The 24,614-nt window shown below is 31.0% G+C and overlaps 1 protein-coding gene across 2 annotated transcripts in view; it reads right to left on the bottom strand.

Annotated features, from left to right (window-relative positions):
* Positions 1 to 24,614, bottom strand: part of LOC135193308 (neuropeptide FF receptor 1-like) — a 127,450-nt gene that overhangs the window by 5,177 nt on the left and 97,659 nt on the right. For both annotated transcript variants that reach the window (XM_064215052.1, XM_064215053.1), the window contains exons 3-5: positions 19,147 to 19,373; positions 6,564 to 6,669; positions 3,593 to 3,690 (exon numbers count right to left, since the gene is read on the bottom strand). In XM_064215052.1, the coding sequence (XP_064071122.1) occupies positions 3,593 to 3,690; positions 6,564 to 6,669; positions 19,147 to 19,373 (431 nt within the window). The remainder of the gene's footprint in view (positions 1 to 3,592; positions 3,691 to 6,563; positions 6,670 to 19,146; positions 19,374 to 24,614) is intronic.

Below are 24,614 nucleotides of genomic sequence, written 5' to 3'. Positions count from 1 at the left end.
TTTCTTAAAGCAAATAACTGTATAAAATATTGCAGATTTGCAAGACCATCTAGCTAGGTACCTAGTCGTCACTTATTCAACCGCCAATCAGCAATACATAGTATTATTGTGTTAGAGTTTGAAGCGTTAGTGATCCAGTATAACGGACTCAATATCTTAGTTCCCAAGTTCGGTGGCGCATTGTCGATGTAAAGAATGGAATTAACAGCGCCAGTGTCTATGTGCGGTGGTGACCACTTATAGTCAGGTGGAACATTTGCAAAACAAAACAATAAAGAGGCAAGATTTGTTTTTTGTAATCAACAAACTCTGATACTACGCAGAACAGATTTAAATTATTCGTTAAAAAGAAAGCCACTTTATTCGGATGTAACATTGCCTATTTATTTCAGTAATAATAAGATTTCAGACTGAAATCTAGATCAGTTCACTCACGAGAGTGCGCGCCTACGCGTTAAATTACCTATTTTTATTTTTTTGTCTTCATTCTTACATTAGTCACGTCACGCACGCGAGAGTTTTCGTAAGCGAGAGCGTCCGAAAGGTTCATCTTCGTAAGTGAATAGATAATATATAAATCAATATCAAAATATACTTTATTCAAGTAGGCTTTTATAAGCACTTTTGAATCATTATTTTACAGATCTAAACATTCTACCATCGGTTCGAAATGTAGTTTCTATCGAGAAGAACCGGTAAGTAACAGTGTAAAGCAAGCCAATAAAAAGCGCTACCGGGACGTATTATCCGCCTACGATGTATGAAATCGCATAGTCATGAATTAAATCGCACGCAGCAACGATCGTGGGCACAGCTAGTCTTATATATTATTTATATAGTAATTCATATCTTGTTTCTCATCGTGGTCAGCGTTTTGTTACTTTAAAGGGTAATTTTATATCACTTAGGATATGTATATAACTTTTATTGCTGTGTTATTAAATTAATATTATTTAATTTAAAATTACAGTTTTAGCACTTAAATTTCAAACTGTTAGAAAAATGTTCCTCAAGTCAAAAATATACAAGGAGCTTATTCCACCGCGCTGGTCCCCTGAAGGTTGAATGAGTCCTGAAACCTGGATATCAAATATGTGTCAAGCCATTACGGTGATAAATCAAGACTTTTTTAAAACTCAAATAATTAAATAAAACTCAAAACGGATGGAAAAACCTTTGTGATATAATACCTATTAAAATAAACTCATGATTTCCAATATTGGTGGCAAAAACAAACATTTTATCTTCGCTTATTAAATAAATGTGTTATTTAACTTATCTTAAGAGAAACATAAAAATTAATGCGTATATTTTTTATAGGAGATCCCCCTATATGTATTATATATATATTATCTAATCGTTTTGATGATTGATCTCTCAGATACATTTTGGTAAGCCTTGGTAAGAACGGTCAAGTGGAAACCATTTAAGAAGTAGAGAGAATGAAACCAACGGTATAATATAATTTATTTTGAAAATGAAAAGGTGCGTGTGCTTAATATGTATACGTTTCTCTTCATTTCTTTGGCATAACCTAAAATATTTTTTGTTTAACAACAATTTAAAAAAAAAAAAAACCAACTTATTAATAATAAAATAATAATGATTATTAATGTAAATGTAATTTCTTGTTTTTTCACCACAATTATACCTAACACTCATTCAAAAATCACCGTTTAAGTTTGTAATAGAAAAAACTTCATATCATAAAGTATGAAGTTGTACGTTTAACGAGCATGTTTATCATATAAATTTCACATAACCATTGGCGCGCGCATCATAAAAATTCACTCACATCATTTCTTCATAGCGCACCAAATGAAGTAGAACTTCAATAACAAAAAACTACACGTATTTGTACATCTCAATAACACAAATAATAATATATCTATATTATTAATAGAGTATTATCTTATATTTCAGATTTATAAGATAACAAAACAGAGTTAGTATTTACTGTTATCTACAGCCTTAGTGTGTAGAGATACGATACTGTTTATTCACCTTTTCAAATAAATTATGACAAAAGGGTGATTTTTTAGAACAATATACACAAATTTGCATCTTAATGGCATTCGTCAATACCAGGGGACGGACAGTCTCGCTCTCTTTCAAAAGTAAAAATGATATAATTAATTCATATTTTTTTTCAATTTCATAAAATTAATAACAGTCTGATATTTTTATAAAAACAATACATCAAAATTTATTTGAGTTGACTTCTAGGATCAACTTGATTAAAGGATATTTTTTTATGATTTGTATAATCTTTTATCAAGTAAATACCTAATGCCTAAATTTTTTGCCTTTGGAATCGATAAAAAATACTGAACAGATAGATATTGATATCATTATTTTCGCTTAACACGATAAACTATCTTTTAAAAATAAGAAAATCATCAAACATGGAATCAAATCAATAATCAAAGTTTACCTCGAGTAGCCGAAAAACAAACATACTCAAATTAACAATTTGCAAATTAATAATCTGACCGCTCATTAGACGCTTCTTGCGTCATTGCTGCTAACAAGCAATGAGCGTTCAGATTATTTATAATATTTGACAAGCGTTTCAAAAACTGTAGGTAAGTTAAGTAAGAAGTTATTCTGCATAAGTAATAATTCGCTTAATTTTGAACTCAGCAGACTGTACAGATGTGTGTGTTTTCTTTTATAGACTTGGTTGCAAATCCAAGACTGAATTGGAACATATTTACTGTTCCAATAGACCAAAGAAGTAATATTAGGTCCTTACATATGAAATTGGCGTTTTGTACGGAAGGAATATAACGTCATTTTTTTTTTGTCAAATAAATTTAATTAATCAAAGTATGCACCGTTGTTATGTATGAACTTTTGCCATCTCATAGATAGTTCGTTGATCCCTTTATTAAAAAAATCATAGGGACGAGAATCAATAAACTCTTTGAAGGCGGTTTGGACTGCGGCATCGGAGTTGAATTTTTTTCGGAGTTGTCGAAATTCCGGAAAAAAATGCTAATCTGTTGGATCAAAGTGGTCAGAACGTTAAAACGCTAATTTCATATGTATGGACTTAATAATTTGAATACTGTTTATTCATACTTTTAACTTCTAAACTCGCCCATAAACATTGGCGCTGTAAGAAATTTGCCCACGATCATTCCTCATATTATCAATACGTCTCTAGACATGGGATGTTATATTAACTGTGCCTGCAATTACTTTAGCTCGCACACCCTTCAAACCGGAACACAACAACAATAATTATTTCTGTTTAGCAGTAGAATATAATACGAAGACTGATTAGTATCTATCGAGACGGGCTTACACAAAGCCCTGCCACCAAATCCATCAACCATTGGACTCTAAATTAATAACGGATTGCACGCGAGTAAATAGCTTTATTGTTGTGTTCCGGTTTGAAGGGCGAGTGAGCCAGTGTAACTAAAGGCACAAGACATACCATCAGTTCACAATGGTTGGTGAGTAAAAGTATGGTTAATATTTCTTACAGAACCATTGTCTAAGGGCGGTGGTGACCACTTACCATGAGGTGGCCTATTCGCTCGTCCACCTATATAAAAACAGCTACATTTAATTATAACTGTACCTGTTGACTGTTTGCGCTGCCCTCGGTCTGGTCGAAGGGAGGCAGCACTGAGCATAAACGTCTGCCCATCAGCGAATAGGACACCACTACTATGCAACCTGAAAAGATAACATTAATAATAATTTAAATATTGATGTAAACTAAACTTGTAATTCAGGAATATACATTTTGATAACTTTACATAAATTGTTGGTATGGTTAAAAAAATATATATACTGGATATTGCTAAAGTGTATGTAATTTAAACGTAGATCTTTATCTATAATATCTTAACGCGTGTAACAATTTATGACACCTTTTTTAAAGTTTTTAAATCGTCTAGATGAGCCTCATTTTTCCATTCAATCAAATCCAAGTATTTTAATTTTTTTGTTAGCAATGAATTACGTTTGAATTTCGACCTCTAGTTTAATTAATATATCATGTTAAGATATTTTATTAACGTCTACATTAAAACTAACATTGGGCTTGTTCTCGAATGATTATTTAATAAGTTCGAGTATTAGAAAACCTGTTGTAAAAGCAGTACGTACGCCTGTATTATTAAAGGTTGTTGTCACGTGTTGTTGAACATTATAATGTTTCCACGAAGTTTTTAGCCTCAGTGGCAGTTTCTCTGTTTTGATATTTGTATTATTATCAGTTATTAATAGTTTTTTACCAATATGTGTTAGCGTAGCTGTCGGAAGAACGGATATTGAAGTTTGAATATCACTGCAAGGGTGTTACCGCTGTACATGATATTTCATAATGCCAGTCCTATATAAAAGACTAGCTTAATAATCTAAATTAAATCTGTATCCACTTTCGTACATATCTCACGATTAGAAGTTTAAGCGTGATAAAAGGATAATATTAAATTAAATTATCATTTATTCTAGATATTATAAGCACTTTTGAATGATCACGTTAAGCATTTAAAAAAAACCTAAAGTTACATCTGGTTTGCAAAGAAAATTGTACGGACAAGTACCGAAAAGTTAATCAGTAGTTAGTTTTTTCCGCCAGTTTTCGTAGGTATGTTAAATATAAGATTTTCTTGAATGAAACTTCACGTTTCGTGAATTCTAAGTCAACGATTATCTTCAAAATATTATTACCAAATTAGGTAAACAGTTGAACTGAATATTATCATTAGCTCTAAAGAGTTTCACATTTTCGCAAAGTAAGACATAACGAGAGTGTGTAACTGTTATCCGACATTATCGTTACTGGATGTTTATTAACGAAATCAATATCGCATCCGATAATGTGGATGCGTTCTTTTATGGAAACCTTTTTACAAGGTGACAGGAAATTAATATGAAAATGTACTCTTGCATGATGATATTATTAATTACAATGAATATATGTTAAGACCTTTTAAAAATAGACAATTATTCCAAAAAAATTAATTACTAGTGACTCGCCCCGGCTTCGTACGGATGCAATGCTGATACTAAATATACTGCAGAATGTCTTCATATACAACGTTCACAGCTTTTTTTGGTATTAGACAATACAACCGTTTTGCCCCTACATTTTAAATCTGTAATATCTTCGAAAATATTCATTTAAATTACATGCTGTAAAACGCCATATTAATCTATATTAAACGCACAGTGTATTTAAAGTTACTTATTTGGATAAGAATTAATGCTGTGTTGCTTAAAATCGCTTCGTAAATAAGACATTATTTTCACGTAAAAAAATAAAGGATAAAAAAATTGTTACTGTGGGTGATCCCTAAGAGATAAACATATACCTTCGCGTACTTTTTTAGAAGACCTTTTTAAGATGTACAATACTGTAATACATTATTTTGATCTGTCTCGTAGGGTTCAGCCAGCGTTTGAAAGGAAAGTGCAAAAAATGTGTTTATTTACGACATCACACTAGAAACCTCTAAAATTATCAGTATTTCTCTACTATATTATGCATGTATTATACATATAAACTTTCCACTTGAATTACTCTATTTCTTAAAAAAAAATGCATCAAAATCAATTACGTAATTTTAAAGATCTAAGCATACATCGGGATAGACAGACAGCGGGAAGCGACTTTGTTTTATACTGTGTAATTATTAGCTTCCTACGTAAATTGTCTGAATAACAGAATAAGAACTAGAGGCTGCGACGTCGTTTATTTTCTATGTTAAGGCTAGACATCTAAAAAGTTGATTAATAGCAAGAATAGTATCTAAAGATAGCTCAAGACAGCTAAAATATAATAAATCGGTTTACGACCAAGAATAGCACACTTTTTTTCATAATTTTATTTATTCCATTATACTTATGAGTTCCTCATAAGTTTTTTGTACAATAAAATCTAATTTAATAAATATGAGACTAAGTTTTTGGCTAATTAGGAAAAACAAACATCGTGACGAAACCTGGATAAGTCAAATAAATATCAACCAAATTTGTAAAGTTGTTTGTGTTTGTGTGTGATTGAGACGACTGTGAAGTTTTATAACTGTTGTCCTAAATAAACCTTAAACTCGTGGTACACTAAATAATTTATAGAAAGATCATTACAGAGCAGGTTCTTGTTTGCTGGTTATCTTGTTTTATATACTAAGTTATAAGCTCATACAACTGATTGTACAATATAAATGTATTAATGTTATCATAGCAAGATTGTAACATTATTTATGGCCCCGTGGTTAGGACGCGTGCATCTTAACCGATGATTGCGGGTTCAAACCCAGGCAAGCACCACTGAATTTTCATGTGCTGAGTTTGTGTTTATAATTCTTCTCGTGTTCTGGAAGAAAAACACCGTGAGGAAACCTGCAGGTGTATAATTTCAACGAAATTATGCCACATGTTATCCGCTAACCCGCATTGAAGCAACGTGGTGAAATATGCTCCAAACCTTCTCCTCAAAGGGAGTCTTTGCCCAGCTGTAGGAAATTTACAGGCTGTTTCTGTTCTTACATTATTATCATTTAAAATACATATATTATTATTTAAAAAAAAATACTCACCAGGCACCGCGTAGACAAGTATAAAGCTGAATGCACCGAACAGCTCCTTTCTTATCGAGTCTGGCCACTTCTCCGTACAGAACTCGATACTGCTCTCAACCCACATCTAGAAGCAAAGGACACATTTTAGTTTTATATTTATTGCTGGTAAATGTCAATAAAGCTAATAAATTCACTTGGATCGCATCCTCAAGTCGAGAACTGAAATTCGAGCTACGGTGCCTTATTTTTCATGTTTTTCTTATTAATCTCGTCGTTTTAGAGGTAATAGAAAATGCTAAACACTTATAAACTATTCTTAAAGAATAATACTTAAAACTTTGGCTTAATTTGTTGAGATTGCAAATATAAAAATGTTTACAGCAATAACTTCTATTTTTTTTTATGATGTAGGTAGGCGGGACGCGCAAATGGGCCTCTGATGGTAAATGGCCACGATCGCCCATACACATTGGCGCTGTAAGAAACAACCATTCCTAACATCACTAATTCGCCATCAACCTTGGGAACTAATCATTTGCTAGTCGCGCTTGGAGGCACAAGCGCTATCTATTTTTATATGTATTTCTTGTAAAATTTTACAAATCAAGCGTAAATATGAGGAAAGCTGGATTTATCTCAGACTGACAAGTTATCGAATTAAGAACTTACCTCAGAGTGTTTATTATATTTTCTACTCTGTGTAACATTACGACACACTATCACCGAGAGTAGGCTTTCTTATTTGACTAGTATATTAAGATACATTATGTACTTCGTCAGTCGTAGGAGTGATGGTTGAAAAGAATGAAGCTTATTATTTAAATGTATCGAATATTAAATGCGGTATTCTATTTATTTATTATTAATAATTTTCTTGGTGATAAGGCTTTGTGTGAGTCCATCTAGATAGGTCGCACCCGCTCATCACCGTCAAACAACAATACTCCGTATTGTTGTATTCCGGTTTGAAAGGTAAGTTAGCCAGTACAACTGAAAGCACAAGGAACCTGACATCTTAGTTCCCAACCTTGTCCCAAATTGTATAATACAAATACCGATTACAAAAGTCCTTATTAATTGTTAAGTTATTGTTACGAACGGGGGTCCTTTTGGTTGGGGTCTCTTTGGCTAGTGGTTGGGGTTTCTTTAGCTGGTATAACTCTTTTTAGAAAAATAAGTTAAAAAAAATTGAATTCAAATTTGAATTACGCATTTTCTGTTTCTCATCACTAGCCCGTCTGTCAAAAAGATCGAGCTAACTTGAATAGGGTATATTTAAGGAAAACAAACAGGTAATATTTTAGGAAAATAATTAATTATAAAGTTATGTATAACAAATCGAAGCGAACAATAGCACGTTGATTCTATTCCAAAATGTATCTTTTTGAACGACAAAATAAACTAAACAATAGAAGATTAATTGTAAACATTTTGTATTGAAAACAATAATATTAACATCTATTCAGTTCCTTTTACGCTGCACGCTGATGAATGATTTTTCAATACAATAGGTAGGAATTGTTAGTGAGAGTTGAAGTATTTATAACGGCTATATTAAATGAATATTTATTTTATACATATAAAACTTATTCTTCAAGATAACAAAACAAGCCGTCACTATAATAATATTTATTATATTTCATAGTAAGGCTTCGTGCAGCTGAAAAGGTACCACCTACTCTTCAAATATTTCTCCGCCAAACAGCAACACTTAGTATTCTTCTAGTTCTGCCTGATGGGTGAGTTAGCCAGTATAACTACAGGCACGATAAACATAACATCTTAACTCCTAGTAGTTGTGATGTGATGGTTATTTTTGCCTACCTATTAACATATTATTAGATGACAACTGCATTAATTTACAAAAAAAAAAAACTGCCGATACCCTATAAAAACAGGCAGCGTGGTCTACTCAGGTTCACTTTTGTTTTGGGTCGTTGTGCTGAACGAACGTGTTATAACTTTGAAATTCCGATTTGTTATTTTTTTGTCATTTATTACGATTTGCTTATTGTTTATTTTGAAATCTTGTAATATTTAGTACTAATCAAGTTTATTATTTAAAATGTGATTTTAATTTCTATCTTTTGTATGTTTTTTTTTTGTTGTGAAATATATTTTTTTTAAGTAAAACCGCTTCTGATTCCTAAAAATATAAATATTTAAGTCCTCGACTTAAATACTTCATATGGAAATAAATTTTGGTCAATTTATAAAGTCAGAATATAAACAGACAAAACAAAAAGAACAACAAAACGGTAACCGAGGTTTTTAATTTGAAACGAATATTTCTGTACATCTCGATCGATAAGTAAAAGTATCCTATTCTAATATACGATAATATCATCTACAGTATCACCGTACGTCGTATTTCAAGATTTTAAAATACGATTTTTTTCATACAGTATATATTTACTTGTGTTTTTATTTATTTTTTTATGCCTCGCACAACCACTCTGTGGAACCTGACCTGAGCTTTCGCCGGCGGTTTTTCCGAACCGATACGACTTGGGAACCTTCAAGAAAAGAGCGTACTCTTTCCTGAAAGGCCGGCAACGCACCTGCAAGCCCCCCGGTGTTGCAGATGTCCATGGGCGGTGGTAGTCACTTTCCATCAGGTGAGCCTCCTGCTGGTATGCCACTTATGACATAAAAAAAAAAAAAAAAAAAAAAAATAGAAGACAGTATTGTATAGGCTTTTAAATAGAGCTCGATAAATGTATTACTTTTAAAATATAACGTGTTGTAAAGGGACGTTATTCATGTCCATCACTCAACCACGTGTCACCCCGACGACTAAGTCATGTTACACTGATGTCTGAGCAAAAGCAGTGATATGTGATATGAAAACAGTTTTTAAACAAATAATTATTAATAAATATTATATTGTATGCATTTCTTAAGTATAAATCGGACAGTCGTGTAATTCTTTGTATTTATATAATTTTAATAGAATTACTAATATTTCGTTCTCCTAAGAGTAGGAACGACTTTAGATCTCTTTGATTTTTCTCTCTGTTTTACTATTAAATTATATTTAAAAAAATGTTATATATTTAATCATATAAGCTTAAAAATGCTACTTCATATATTATCTTTAGCTTAATATATCAAAATGGTTTCTGTATATGAAATTCGACATTGCGTTGTATTGCAAACTTTAGCATACAATATTTTACAATTTGCTGTTTTCAATACAATAAATTATAATATTAAATATATAACAAACGCTATTACGCCTAAGAACAATTAAATTTATTTTCATTTTTAAAAATTAATATGCTCCAATGGCATAATATCATCATTGGTCCTTCGAGTCGGAACATTTTTTAAAACTATTTACTCAAAAAAAAACAACAATTGCAAACAAAAAAAATATTTAATTGCTATATATATTATTTCCGTCAGAAAAATAAAGTGAAACTAGTTCGACACATAGCTGAAATATATCTATAGCTCTTTATAAATCGGTATGACACAACCTTAATAATGTATTTACCCCGTAGATACTAGTTTTCAATTCTGCAAGTTTTTTTTTCATATATTTTTCTTGTTTATTTTTGTTAGTACTTATAAAAACTAATACATGAAAAAAATATGTTATTCTCTTTTATAATACACGCGTGTTGCTCACGGCTCAGCCGGCATTGATTTTGCAAATACCTGTTTCATACACAACTCAAAATCCTTTCTCCAATATAGATCCATCGATTACACTTCTGAAAAGAGAATAACCACAAATGTCGACCAATGACCGAAGTTATACAAGTGCATTTGTTTCATAAGATGTGCCATAGTCGAGTAAAATAAAATAACTAAAACTTCTTTAGATGACAACTGAGTTATTTTACTTGTTGCTCTCACAATGGGAGCTGCTTCACTCAACAATAGTTATTTTACAGTGAAAAGGTTTCAAGAAATCTCGTTGAACGGACATTTTATTACCTCAAATCGTTCTACGTTAGATGAACGAGCGCAAAAGTAAAGTTTTTTGGTTGCAATTAGTTTTATCTGTAGAGCTGAGATGCTAAGGTTTCTATTTAGTTGTGGAATCTTAGTTGTGAAATCTTATTTATTTATAAAAAAAGCAACAGTTTTAACAGTGTCAATAATAATTTTTTTATTAAAGAATTTATTGTATGAGAATTTATTACAGTTACCTATTGAGGTAAGCCGAAGCAATAGCTTAGTGAATATTTTTTTATTGAGATATTAAGATAAAAATTATACATAAATTATAGTGACATCAGTATATTTATGTTTGTATGGATAAAAAATATTATTAGTTGAATTCATTTAATTTGAATAGTATTGTTGACATCCGGTTTTGACTAAACTAATTTGTGTTTTAAATTAGATCAAAAATAGATTTTGCTATAGTGAGAGGAGGAGCTTGCAAACGTTTAATACTAAGAGTAAGCATATAAATTAGCATTCTTACTTTAATCGTAAGAATGGATGGATCAAGCAAAGAACTATTTTTGTATCGGCTTTGATTGTGAAACACTTCAGGGTAAATATTCATTGATTGCGAGAAAAGTTTTTGTTCAAGTTTTCTAGAATATATTATGGCTTATAAACTATTAGACCTCTTAGTACTTATAGAGTCTCTGTACAATAGTAATTCTTACTATTAATATTTTTCCTAGTATGTGAAATATTACAATAGGCATACTAAGAGCTCAATCGACAGATAATAAGAACAATAACAAAGCTTACCATTTAAAAATATATAAATAATAATTACAATTAATATAATAATCACAATAATTTTAAATTAATTATTTTATTTCGCTATTCAACATCAATGTGCTACGGCGTAGCATTCTCGTTCTACGAATTGGTACTACTTCGTGCCACATTAATGTTATACTGAAAGAAAAAGCATTATATTTATTTTACTTGTTTTATTTAATAAATGTCCATCCACATGGTCATTCTTGTGACATGATTTCATTTTGAAATATACTGTATTTCTTTAAAAATAAAAGTTATAAAGAGTTTTCATTTTTATTTCAGGTGGACAGACAAATAGTCCACTGCTAATGGATTTCTAAGAAATATTATCCATTCCTTACATTGAAAATGCACCGTCAACCTGGGGTGTTATTGTGAGAGGGTGGCATCTAACGAGACGGCCTCGCACAAAGCCCTACCACCGAGTTCGAATACATTGTAATAAACAGAAGTTTTCCGTGTTTAGACTTAAATGAAAACAATTATAATGTAATCATAATTCGTTATTATAAATATATTTTGATATTTAATTAAAATATTTCCTTTAATATAACAAAGAAACATATTATCGATCATTAAGATTTATTGATGATATATATATTTCTTTCTTTAAATTTCGTGTCTGTACTGTTGTCCGTTATGGAGTTAGCTTGTCAGGAACCTCAAAATGCAGTGGTCATGTCGTGTTGAAACTTAAAATTAGCTATCATTATTAATTATATATACTTAATTATATGTCTATGCTGTTAACTGTCGAGGAGTCCCTAGGGCTGGAGGCAATCCTAAGCGTAGTATCAAGTCATGGTTATCATTATTATGCATTTTCATTAAAATTGAACCAACATGTTAAAATTCAGATCCCTAGAATAAGGGGAAATGGATCAAATTTAATTTCCAAGATTCAATTATACGAAAGGAAAGGTCAATCTTAAGAAAAGCCTTTAAAATAACCTCTGAATTTCTCATTTTGACTTTCAGGAGTTCTATCTGGAAATGGCTTGTCGTATTTTAAACACGTTTCGATCGAATTTAAGGGAATACAGATTACAATAAATACATACCGTCTATTTTATTGAAATCAGGAGAACATTTTTTTAAACCCAAGTTCTGTATTTTACGTATAAAGTGTTCACGCCTTGAATTAACGAATGTAAATTTGAAATATTATATAGAATAGGAAAAAAAGAACTTTTGTGCTTACGATTTCTACATATAAATTTATTATAAATGACTGTTTGTTTTCAACTGTTTTGCCGCTACGCCATTTAATTATGTTTGATGAATTTTGTTAAGAGCTTAGACCCCAAGAATATACGCTACTTCTTGTATCTAAAACCTACGACCCCTAACAATCGGACGAAGCCGCGCACGAACACTAACACTACACAGATCAATTTAAACTTACTGATTAAAGGCGGACTTATTCACCAATCCAGTCAAGACAACCTTTGATGAGAGAATTGAACAAATAAGATTATATACTGAAGAATCCAGTATGCGTCGATAATAATATTAAATAGCTAAAGAGTCTGTATATAATATTAATATAACATGGAAGCAAAGTCTTCAAAATAAATAACAGCAAGAAATTATTTTACCATACCCAAAGCTATATTTCATTGGTTAGAGATAAAGTTCTAACCTCTCTTATGTAATATAATATCGGATATAAAAAAAATTATCTCCGAGTTTCCTATACACGGTAGCTCCGTTTTAGAACAGTATTTTTCTTTCCAGCTCTTTACGTGATGTATATTAGGTATGTGTGTTTTTCTTCTACTTCTTTGTATATTTAATATTAACCCACAGAGTTGAATCGAACTTTAATTGAAATACATTTATTGCTTTGTAATCATCTCGTCCCTATATATTTAATTTATAACGATGAATGAGGTCAGAATTATAATTATAAGGCTTTATTCTTAATACATAAAGCTCGTACACTATTCAATAAAAGCTTTGTATGGACAAAATTATTTTATGATTTATTGGTTGGATGATTTCGTTGAGTGTTTATTCCCGAAGTAATATTAATACAGTACAATAGTAAGTAATTAAAAATTTTAAATTGTTTAAACAATAATAACCTAACATAAATAAATAAAAAACTAATGTTACACAGCTGAAGAGTTTGTTTGTTTGATTGAACGCCCTAATCTCACGAACTACGAGTCCGATTTGAAAAATTATTTCAGTATTAAATACCTCATCGTATTAAATATCATATCGAGGAACATACCATCACGCTACTACAAATAGGAACAAAATCATGTATGACAGAACGGGACGTAATGCTAGTAGAATATAAAGTGACGTATTTATAACAAAAACAAGCTACAAATGAAAGTGTTAGCTTACTGTTGGCTAAAATATAATGCCTAAATTGGTCAATTCCACTTTAGGTCGGAAATGTCATAAAATTACCGAGACGGGAATTGCGCCGCGGTAAATTACCCACACGGATATTAACCACTGCGTAGGTAGTAAATTCGTTTTACGTAGTGTTGTATATTAATATAAAAGTGTTCAAATAGCTGGAAGCTGATTATTTTATACCTTGATGAAAACTCATAAATGGAGTTAAATAGCCAAAGAGATCATGGAAACTATGTGGTCTTTTTTTATTTATTCGGCTGACAAGTGGCATTAATAAAATAAAAAAACGTGGCTGTCTCAGAGCGAACTAAGATTTATAATTAAGAAAAGTAATTCATAAATATGTAGTAAAATAAATAAAAACAAAGTTTCATTAGCAGCATTAGAATTCAGAATAATTTTTTGATTTTTATTAGGGTTCCGTACCCAAAGGGTAAAACGGGACCCAAAGACTACTACTACTATTACTAAGACTCTGCCGTCTGCGTCTGTCTGTCCGTCTGTCATCAGGCTGTAACTCATGAACCATGATAGTTACACAGTTGAAATAGTTGTGTATAAAGCATACGCCCTGCATATAAATGCTGTCAAATGCTTGTGAGAGAGCGTCATGTCGTCTGACGTCACGGCATGCGAACCGCCTTACCCCCAAGGCGCGTCAATAAAGATTCACGTCTAACGATTGAACGTAATTCTAATGAATTATACGTAATACTATAACAAATGACAACACACAAATAGTTTAGTCATGATGAGGTGAAAAAAAACTGGGCAGACTAATTTTCAAATTTACCTCATTAGTAAACGTTCTTCATTGTAAGAAAATAGAAAATACAACAAACAAGAATACTTCCTTATAACCTTTAGGGATTACAACAGTCACCATTAGTGTAATTAGCACCACATCTGTACAAAAGGAAGATTATCTTATTGGTTTCCGGGATTATTAAGAGAATACTAGCAATATTAACAAGGTATTACTAAAGTTTCGGTCGTCTATTGTCTGAAATTAGATCACAATTTATTGTTAACAAAAGTATAAGATACACAGATTCGATTATTTCGAAGTAAAATGAGGCTCAGCTGGACGATACCTTGTCATGACTGCAATAAAAAAAACGCATCTTTGATTTTTAACGTGTAAATTTAACATTCATTTAATCACATTTTTTTCACTTCCTTCATAAACTTTAACTTTTTCCAAATACTATGGATTATTATTAATAAATTAAAAGTAAAAAACCGAAAAGCGCATTAGAGCACATATATTGTAGGACTACATTAAAAATAATCGGTCTGCCATCTTGGGTATGTCGTCATGTTGGATTTAGAATGACGTCACGTAGTTAACCATGCCAGCTCCATCGGTTAAAGATATCTGCTTCTTAAGTGAGTTGCAAATTTGCACCCGAACATAATTACATTGCAAGTTAAATAAAAGCTTGTAAAAAAGATTTATCTTCATAATAAACTTTATAATTGTATAGATTCTTATTACCTATCTAGTTATGCGTACCTTGTTTCGTTCAACAATAGCCGAAATAGTCAAACCCATAATGGTTTTACTTTTAATTTAATTTTATAAATATCATCGTCAGAACTTACTACTAAAGGACTTATCGAATAAAAAGATATTCAAATTTCAATTTTTATACTGTTACATTTATAAAAAAGTAATGACTAAAATTCTAAAAAAATAAGTGGCTTAAGTCTCCGTATTCTTACCTTTCCGTCTAGATTTTAATGATCAGTAGAATCACAATGGTTTTAAAATAAAGGTCATTCACCCAAATTCTTGTTTAAAATACTCAGTTTTATAATTATATTAAAGCTTACATAATAAACAAACTCTTATAACGATCCGATATTTACTGAAGCCTACCTTATAAATATTCATTAAGATTTACTTTAATATATTTCTAACTGAGCTGATTATTTAAATGTGATATGGGAATATTAATACAGCTTTAAATAAGACTAAGGACAAAGACAATATTTTACGTCACATCAGGGAACTGAATGAGAATAAAGCTTGATTTTCTTTAAAATATTTTAATACAAAGCATATTTCTCTTGGGGTTACAAAGGGTCCAGTAGCTGAAGTGGAAATCATCCCACGCCTCTAATGAGCAGATGAATTGATCTGCTCAAGTAGGGCGTTTTTTTATTTTACTGATAATTATTGAAACAGAATGAAAAAAAGAATTAAGAAGATGTAGCTCGGATTGGCTCGTTAATTCAGACAGATACTAATGAATATTGACACAATTTTATTGTGCGCGCCTATTGGTTTATGATATTAGCTTGACATATTAGGTGATTGAGCATTTAATCAAATAAAATAAAAGCAATAGTCATTATTGTCGTGTTCCAGTTTCAAAGATAACCCAGTGTAACAAACACTTGAATTAACATATTAGTTCTCAAGTGATTTAAGAGATGTTTAATATTTTTAGTGTCAATGTCTATGTGGGCCAACAGATCAACCATTTACCAGTTTGCCTGCCTTATAATTGAACGTATATTGTTTAATAAAAAATAAAAAGATCGTTATAGTATACACTTTCATTATAAACTTATAGTGGTCCAGGTGTATAGTAATTATCATATAAACAGAAAAATAACGTGATAGGCATATTACGTTACTGCATACAAAATTAGATCACAGATTTTAGGGAATACTGACTATTTTACTCTGTGATCTATGATACTTGAAGTTTAAGTCGCATAAATTCCAAATAAAAAATCACAAAATTTCAAGCAATTGGTTATAATTTGATATTGTAAAATGATTCAAACGTGCTTGTATATAGAATATTTGGATTGATTGGTCGGTAACCTAAGGTTTAAAATCCATATACTAATATCAGTCTCATGTAACAGGACTATAATATAAGCCTTGACGTCGCACATGAACCTATAACAATAAAAAAGGCAAGTAAAATAAACGAAGAGTAAGAAACAAATGATCACGTCCATTTACTATAACGAACGCTCTTTCTATCATTCCTAGTTCTCAAGTCTTTTCATTAATAAGACTTAACGACACGAAAACCGTTAGTACAATACACGATAACGAACGAAACATACAAAAAGTATATATTGTGTATATACTACTAGTACGAGGACTTAAGCAATTCTTACGTTTTTATTACTTGTGTGTCTACATTTAAGGGACTTAGTCAAGCTAAGATATTAAAAGCTTTTAATATTATATTTTTATGGAACTCAAGAAACTGTTACTATTTTAATATAACATTAAAGATAAAATATTATTCATACTGTGTCTATAAAATTATACTTTACGAGGCTTTATTCTGATAGTAAATACAATTTATTATCTTTTCAAATTATTAATTCAATAAGAGCGCCTAATTCTTTGTCATATAATCGAACGGAATTAGCTTTTAATCCTCGTCAACATTTTTTAAGCTGAATATAAAAATTTTAGCCTAAAAATGTTTCCACCTCGAGTGTTTAATATCGTTTAATATTTTAATTGCATAATTCTTAATAAATTTCTTTTTCAACCTCTTCCATTTATAAAAGTTGACGGTAATCATTATTTCATCATACAAGAGGCAAAATAGTTACAGTAATAAATTACATATTTCCTGATTAAGTAAGTGGATGATACCCACCCAAAGAAATCTGTACAGAGCGAATCCAATGATTACAATGAAAATAATCCATTGTGCTCCTTGTATAATATATATATATTTTCAGCACTCAGGATGAAAAAATATTGTCTATCATAATGGAATCAAGGAAACTATATAACTCAGTTCCTGCAAGAAAACTAGTATTTGTTTCAATGACCGGAGTACTGGTAACAAAGAAACAGCGTAAGGAACTACAGATTCAAACGTTCAGATGTCCAGGATAAAAAAATAGTTCAGCCTTGCCCTTGACTATTGCAGGAACTTTGAAGAACTTTTATCACTGAGATTGAGAACAGTTGCCCATATTCTAAACGAATTTAAGGAAAGAAAAGAAAGGAAATTCGCCGCCGGTTTTGCGATAAAAATATCCATTTTTCATACATTCGATATTAAAATTTACTAATTATGAAAATGATACAATAATTCCATAAATTATATATTATCTGATAGTATTTAATGACATATTTTAATCGAGACTCGTAATAATATTTATACGATTGTACAAACAAAATCGTTATTCATGAATACAATCATAAAACCAATATTATAGACATCATTAAAATACTTCATTTGTGGAATAATTGTGAATCTTTACTTGAAGTATATAAAATGTACTTTATTCAAGTAAGCTTTTATGAGCACTTTTGAATCGTCATTTAACTATATTTAGTAAAGCTACCACCGGATCGGAATGTAGATTCTACCGAGAAGAACCGACAAGAAACTCACTTAGCTACTCTTTTTCAACATCTAAAAATACAGCCATGTTAGTTATAATAATATAAAATACAATTATATATGTATGTTATATATCCTGCCTGGAAGTCAACAAGCATTAACTCCACGCTTTTTTATCATCTATATAATCTTGTATCGAATAATATGCCTTCTTTACCAATGTATTTTTTAGAAATGATTTGATAAAAATGGTATAAGTGATTGTAAATGATTACTTGATTAGCCCTTCTCTGTGCATCCCATCATGTAGCTACCTTCTATTACTGGGTTCTAGTTGATAATTTAATGGAATAAGTGGCACTAATGACCTATCTTAAATCCTATGGGTAAGGAATTAACAAACGTACGAAGTACTGGATCGGACTTCGTAGAGAACTAATGTTTCTGAACAGACACCACACGAATTCGAATGAAGAGATTTGGCTATGACATATATACATATAATAAAATTGGAGTGTCTGTTTGTAATATTAAAAGAAATGGAATTTAAGAATATTTTTTGTGGAAATGTTTTCGACGATGATGCTTAAAAGGATCTCAGTCTATAACTAAAGGCAGCTTGTTAACTATTAGTACATAAATCTAACTAAAACTTAATTAGTAGTTTCCAATTAAATATTTATCTTCACTGCCAAGCGCTTTTACATTGCTTTTATGGTTTCGACTGTTTGGGTCATAAAATATTAGTAGCCTGCGTGGTATTACGTGAAAGTAATTAAATTAATAAGGAACGTAACGCTCGGCAGTGTTAAATATTAGGTATTCTAGTACCTTCTATTTAGTAGTATTCAGGGTAGATGAATGGATATAATTTCTTAATGTAGAACTTACTTATTTATTGAAAAAGTTACATCATCAACTTATCACTAAGCACTTACGTCTTTAAAGGTGTAAACAACATTTGATTCTATGCACATAAAGAAATCATAACTTAAATTTTAGATACCGCGGATCTGCAATTGATAAAACATTTGTATACTAGGTATTTGTCAAATAATCTATTACAAAATGCAAGAAAAAAAAACAAGTTTATCACCTGAATAGTTTCTATCTGAAATGTTTAATTTTATAATTTGTCATCCACTCACCGATCCATTCCTGGTCCTAGACAGTATAGGTACCATGACCGTCTCAACTGCTGCAACAGCCAGCAGTGGCGCAAATATAGCCAGTGATACAAGCCACAATGCGGCCAACAGACTGCAAGCGCCTCGCCGTGATGGCATCCACGGCTGCCGAAGTGACTGGGTGATGGCTAAATAACGATCCACTGACATCGCTGTGATAGTGAACACGCTTGATGCTACCGCGACACCTGGAAGAAAGAAATACGATAAATTTTCTTTAAAAATAAAAGTGCATATATATATATACATGCACTTTTAAAGTAGATCAATTCAGTCATACTGGTTCGAATTGAAAAACCTCTTTGAAGTATTATCATTTATAATTGGAAAAAGGCAAACTTTTTAGTAGACTGAAGTATTGAATTGGTATTTATTTTAAAATCGAATTTTAAACGGCCGAGAGTCTCAATGCAATTAGACTAATTGGATTTTTGGTTTTAATTTTTTTCTAAATAAGAATTCATATTTTAATGAAAAATTATATTCTTAAATTATAAAGAGAAATATTGCTTTAGATGCTCGTTTCTAATATTCAAGTTTAATATAGTTTTACTATTACAATAGTAATTTGATCATTGAAGATATACATTAGAGAGGTTTTTCTACTTAATGTTTGCATTGTTCGTATTCATACGGAAACGGAAACGCCAAGATTGATACCGTTGACACGGAATTGATTTTGACAGGGGAGTTTGGAGCGATAGCGTATAAAGATGGTTAACATAGACTTTTGGAATTTAACAGAATAAAAGTAATTAATTTCACACGGAGGGTAACTGTGTCTTACCCAACCAGATTGGATTAAATTTATAAACGGATCATAAAAACAATTTAAACATAATACCTCAATAATAGAAAAGTTTTTATTTAATTTTGAATAAAATAATATTGTTCATTTTAGTGAGAATATCGAACAAGCTATCTTTTTATTTACAACAATATTATGTTCACAGCAGCATTGATCACTTTGAGAAAATCAGTGATAATCATTGTATGTGCACAAGAAGTAAGGATAAGCTTAGAACGTCAAGTTTCCGACTCCGCAAAGTCAATAAATCATTCTTGAGGCAATGTATCCGTTTCTATAATAAAATTCGGCAGACATTTTTAACTTTGCCGTTTCATAGATTCAAGTTATTTGTAAAAAATATATTGGTAAAGAAGGCATATTATTCGATACAAGATTATATTGATGATTATATTGATGATAAAAAAGCGTAGAGTTAATGCTTGTTGACTTCCAGGCAGGAGACATAACATACATATATAATTGTATTTAACTAACATGACTGTATTTTTAGATGTTGAAAAAGAGTAACTACTGACTTTCTTGTCGGTTCTTCTCGGTAGAATCTACATTCCGAACCGGTGGTAGCTTATCATTAAATAGTTTGTTAAATGACGATTCAAAAGTGCTTGTAAAAGCCTACTTAAATAAAGAATATTTTGATTTGATTTGATTAATAACAAACAAGTTAGCTTAATACGATCTTTGTAAGCTGCCGAAACTTCGAGGCAAATGTTAATTTTATGTGTCGCCATAAATTTAAATTCTCGCGTGATGAAACTCCGTAAGATTTTAAGAGTTGAAAGCTTTAATTAAGAATAAAGTTAGACATAAAATTGTTATTAGTAATACCAATATACAACTAAAAGTAACACTTGTTTTAACCGAAAGTTCAATAAAGAAATCCAGTCACCCTGTCGACAAACTTAAACTAAATAGTAATGTTTATTTTTAGAATATTTAAACAATTATTCCTTGTCGAATTTCACCAATGTTATGTGAATCCGTTCCACTATTCAAGCGTGATTGGCTAAATGAATATGATTATCATGATTTCATAAACTTTCCTTCCTAGTGTCGAGTAAATAACATAATTTCACTAAAACCTAAACAACTTTTTAAACTTTGCGTTTTATACCGTTGCTTAAATTAGTTGCGTAGATCTTAAAAAAAAAAAAAACAAATGAAAGTCGTTACTACGGCGTACATTATAAATACCACTGCCTTAGAGACACAGACAAAAGACGATCTTTTGGTACTAGAACACAAGGATTTTAATCGCAAAATCACTTTATCACATCTAAGATAGCTCATAATATAATAATAGCTCATATAACTAAGTTAGCACCATTGATGAATACATTTGTGAGGTGATATTAGGACCTAAATATCTAATATTATTGGAGCAATGCGGAGAAATAGCTTCATAGTATATTTAGAAACGGTGGAGGCCTTTACTTTCGTAGAAAGAGTTGCGGGTAGATAGAATACGATCCTTATTATTCTTAACAGTTTAGAAGGAGTCTGCAAAACTGGGCTACTAGTTAAATTTTACTTTAAATATATCACTGTAATATAATAAGATATTGCATGTGTTACAGGTCACTAGCCCTAAAGGTTCTTGAATCTAATCGTTTTTATCTAAACATACGCTCGCTTTGTTTCCGAAGCTCGTGTCTCAATGGATACGTGTCATTGTTTCGTCCTTTATGTTATTATTATTAACAACAATTTACTTGAGACTTTGTTAATATATTTATCGAGCACGATTCTCGGTCACAATTTCGTTGATTGATGTTTTTATGATGTTACTATTACTTGGGACACTTAGTTTTTCTGGCTTGGTTTATTTCGGCTATGTAGTGTTCATTATAATTTGCATACTTTTTTAATCAAGGCCTTTCATTTGTACGGACAGTAAGTCACGGTTTAATTGACTGTATAAACTCAAAACCTATAACGATTGGAATTTTAATTAATCTTCTTTAGCGTCAACGTCGTTGGTGGAATTCACGAGATGTAAACGTATATTATCTACTAAGATAATATTTACATTAATTTATTATAACACAATAAAATTAGTAATATTAGAAATAAAGAGAAAGTTACCGTCTGTTACATCGGCGTCGTAAACCGCTGAACTGATTTCGATGAAGTTTGGTATCGATAGATAGACAGATAGTTCGAGACCCGAGGAAGGACATCGGCTCCTTTATTTAATTCAACCTTCGAGGTGCTAAAATGGGGGTGACGGTTTGTATGCTATAGGTTAAGTTTTCTATATTTCGTGTGGGTTAAAGCCGCAGCTTCGGTTATATTAATAATTGAGTTGATAATACATAACATCTTTACATTAGCAGCCTGTAAATTTCCCACTGCTGGGCTAAGGCCTCCATCCTCCTACTCTAAGGCAAGGAGCCGAGATAGCCCAGTGGTCAGAACGCGTGCATCTTAACCGATGATTTTGGGTTGAAACCCAGGCAAGCACCACTGAACTTGCAGCGTGGTGGAATATGCTCCAAACCTTCTCCACAAAGGGAGAGGAGGCCTTAGTTGATAATAAGAATGTATTAATGGCATAAGGTATTCACATATTATACAAAGAAGTAGCTTAAAAAGTTGAGCAAAATTTTGCGAAGAAACTAATTTTAGAGTTTAAATCGAGCGTTAAGTCTTTTAGATTTTTTAAATAAGCGCGCTATTCGACTACATAACGAAAAATACTTATTTAAATCAAATACAAGAATTTCAAATCGTTCCTCGGGTTTCCATTTATTTTTAATTTCACGGGCATATCGTTTTGGTCAGCTATATTCGGACAGACCGCGATAATACTAAAAATGACATCGATTAAATTCAGGATTGCTTATAATGTTAGAATAAAATATTAAATTCGGGTCTTTCTGATAAACTGTCTGATCAACTGTCAACTATAAACTATCTGAATCAAGTGCAAAATAATACGGTATTTAAAGATTTTCAAGGGTTTGTATTATGTTATTTAATTAATATTAATATAATATCAAATATAAATAGTTTACAACACTGGTAATAGTAATATGTATCCATATACAAGTGAATTTAACAACTGAATACCGAAACTACGCAAAGCAGATAATACTCAAATTATTATAATACTCAAAAAACTGCATCATTGGTTATTTGAAAATGTAATATTCCTAGGCAAAAATCAAACCCGTTGATATGAAAAAATCACTTTCTTTATCATAAAACCACTTGATAGTGTCCCTCATAAGCATCCTTTCCCCGCGGTCCGGTTCCGCGGTCACCCAAATACTATAATTTGGAGCCAAAATAATATTACAAATTGTATACTGAAATTAAATTCTTGAAACTGAATTCATTGATTTATTAACAACTTGAGATAAAATATATACGTAATATATAGTAATGAGCTAAAATAAAATATTCGTTATATTAGTCTTGAGTATATCTAACGTTATTTTTTTTTTATATTATGTAGGCAGACGAGCAAGGGTCAAATGTATACACAATGGCGCTGTAAGAAACATTAACCATTCCTTACATGAAAAAAGCGCCCCCAACCTTTGGAACTATACGTGATGTCATTTGTGTCTGTAGTTACAATCAATCACCCTTCAAATCGGAACACAACAATACTACTCGGTCGATACCTACCCAGACGGACTTGCACAAAGCCCTACCACCAACTAAATTGTAATTATGTCGTGGTTCGTTTAATTTGTTCCTCCTATCTCAATATAGATATATTTTTTATAATCAGCAAATAAATAAAGAAAGAATATCATTAAATACTATGAAAATAAAATATTTTAATAAACGAAATTATTGTTAAGAACAATTTACCTGAAATGTATTATTTCACGTTTACACCGTAGACATATATTTCAACAAAACCAATTACCATAATTTGTGTCTACATTGTATAAAATTTAGGTATATATTTCATAAAATTACGTTATAAATACCTAATTACGTATGTGTTAATGTAACGTGACATTAAACTGTTACAAGCAACGAAATTTTAGCTTAAATGAAACAAAAAACAACACTCGTATATTTTACATCTATGCCACTTCTAAAACAGTAACTCAGCGATTAGTTTGTCCCGACCATTATATTGACATAGGAATCTTGAAATGGGTCGGTATTTCAATATTTGGATTACTAGAAGACGTTTTATCATAACATTAAGATTGATATTCTAAATGACATTGTCAGACTGGCCCAATTCACAGCCTCTGGATACACATGCAAGTTTCCTCTCGATGAATGCCTTTCGCTAAAACCATCTCTGATAAGGGCGGGGCCTTCATTAATTTACTACAAATATGATTAATTTCATTGTAATATTATGAAAGATTTTTTTAATAAAAGATTGAGATTTTCTATAGCTTTTGGATAAAAAGTTATTATAAAAATGTTTTCGGCTTAATTACTTGTGATTACTTTTGGCGCATACGAGATGATCAGATAGAATTTATTTATATAATAAAAATATTATATATCTACGCCTCTAATATTATCATTGAAATTAATTCATAGAGACAATTATAAATTATGAATATTTTTATGTTTCTGTAAAACAGTTAAGACCGACAAATACACCACCTGATACTAACTAGTCGCTGCAGCTCAT

Source organism: Vanessa tameamea, chromosome 6 (assembly GCF_037043105.1).
Source record: "Vanessa tameamea isolate UH-Manoa-2023 chromosome 6, ilVanTame1 primary haplotype, whole genome shotgun sequence".
NCBI lineage: Eukaryota > Metazoa > Arthropoda > Insecta > Lepidoptera > Nymphalidae > Vanessa > Vanessa tameamea.
Note: the sequence above shows the minus strand (reverse complement) of the source record. Positions and strands in the feature narration are given on the sequence as shown.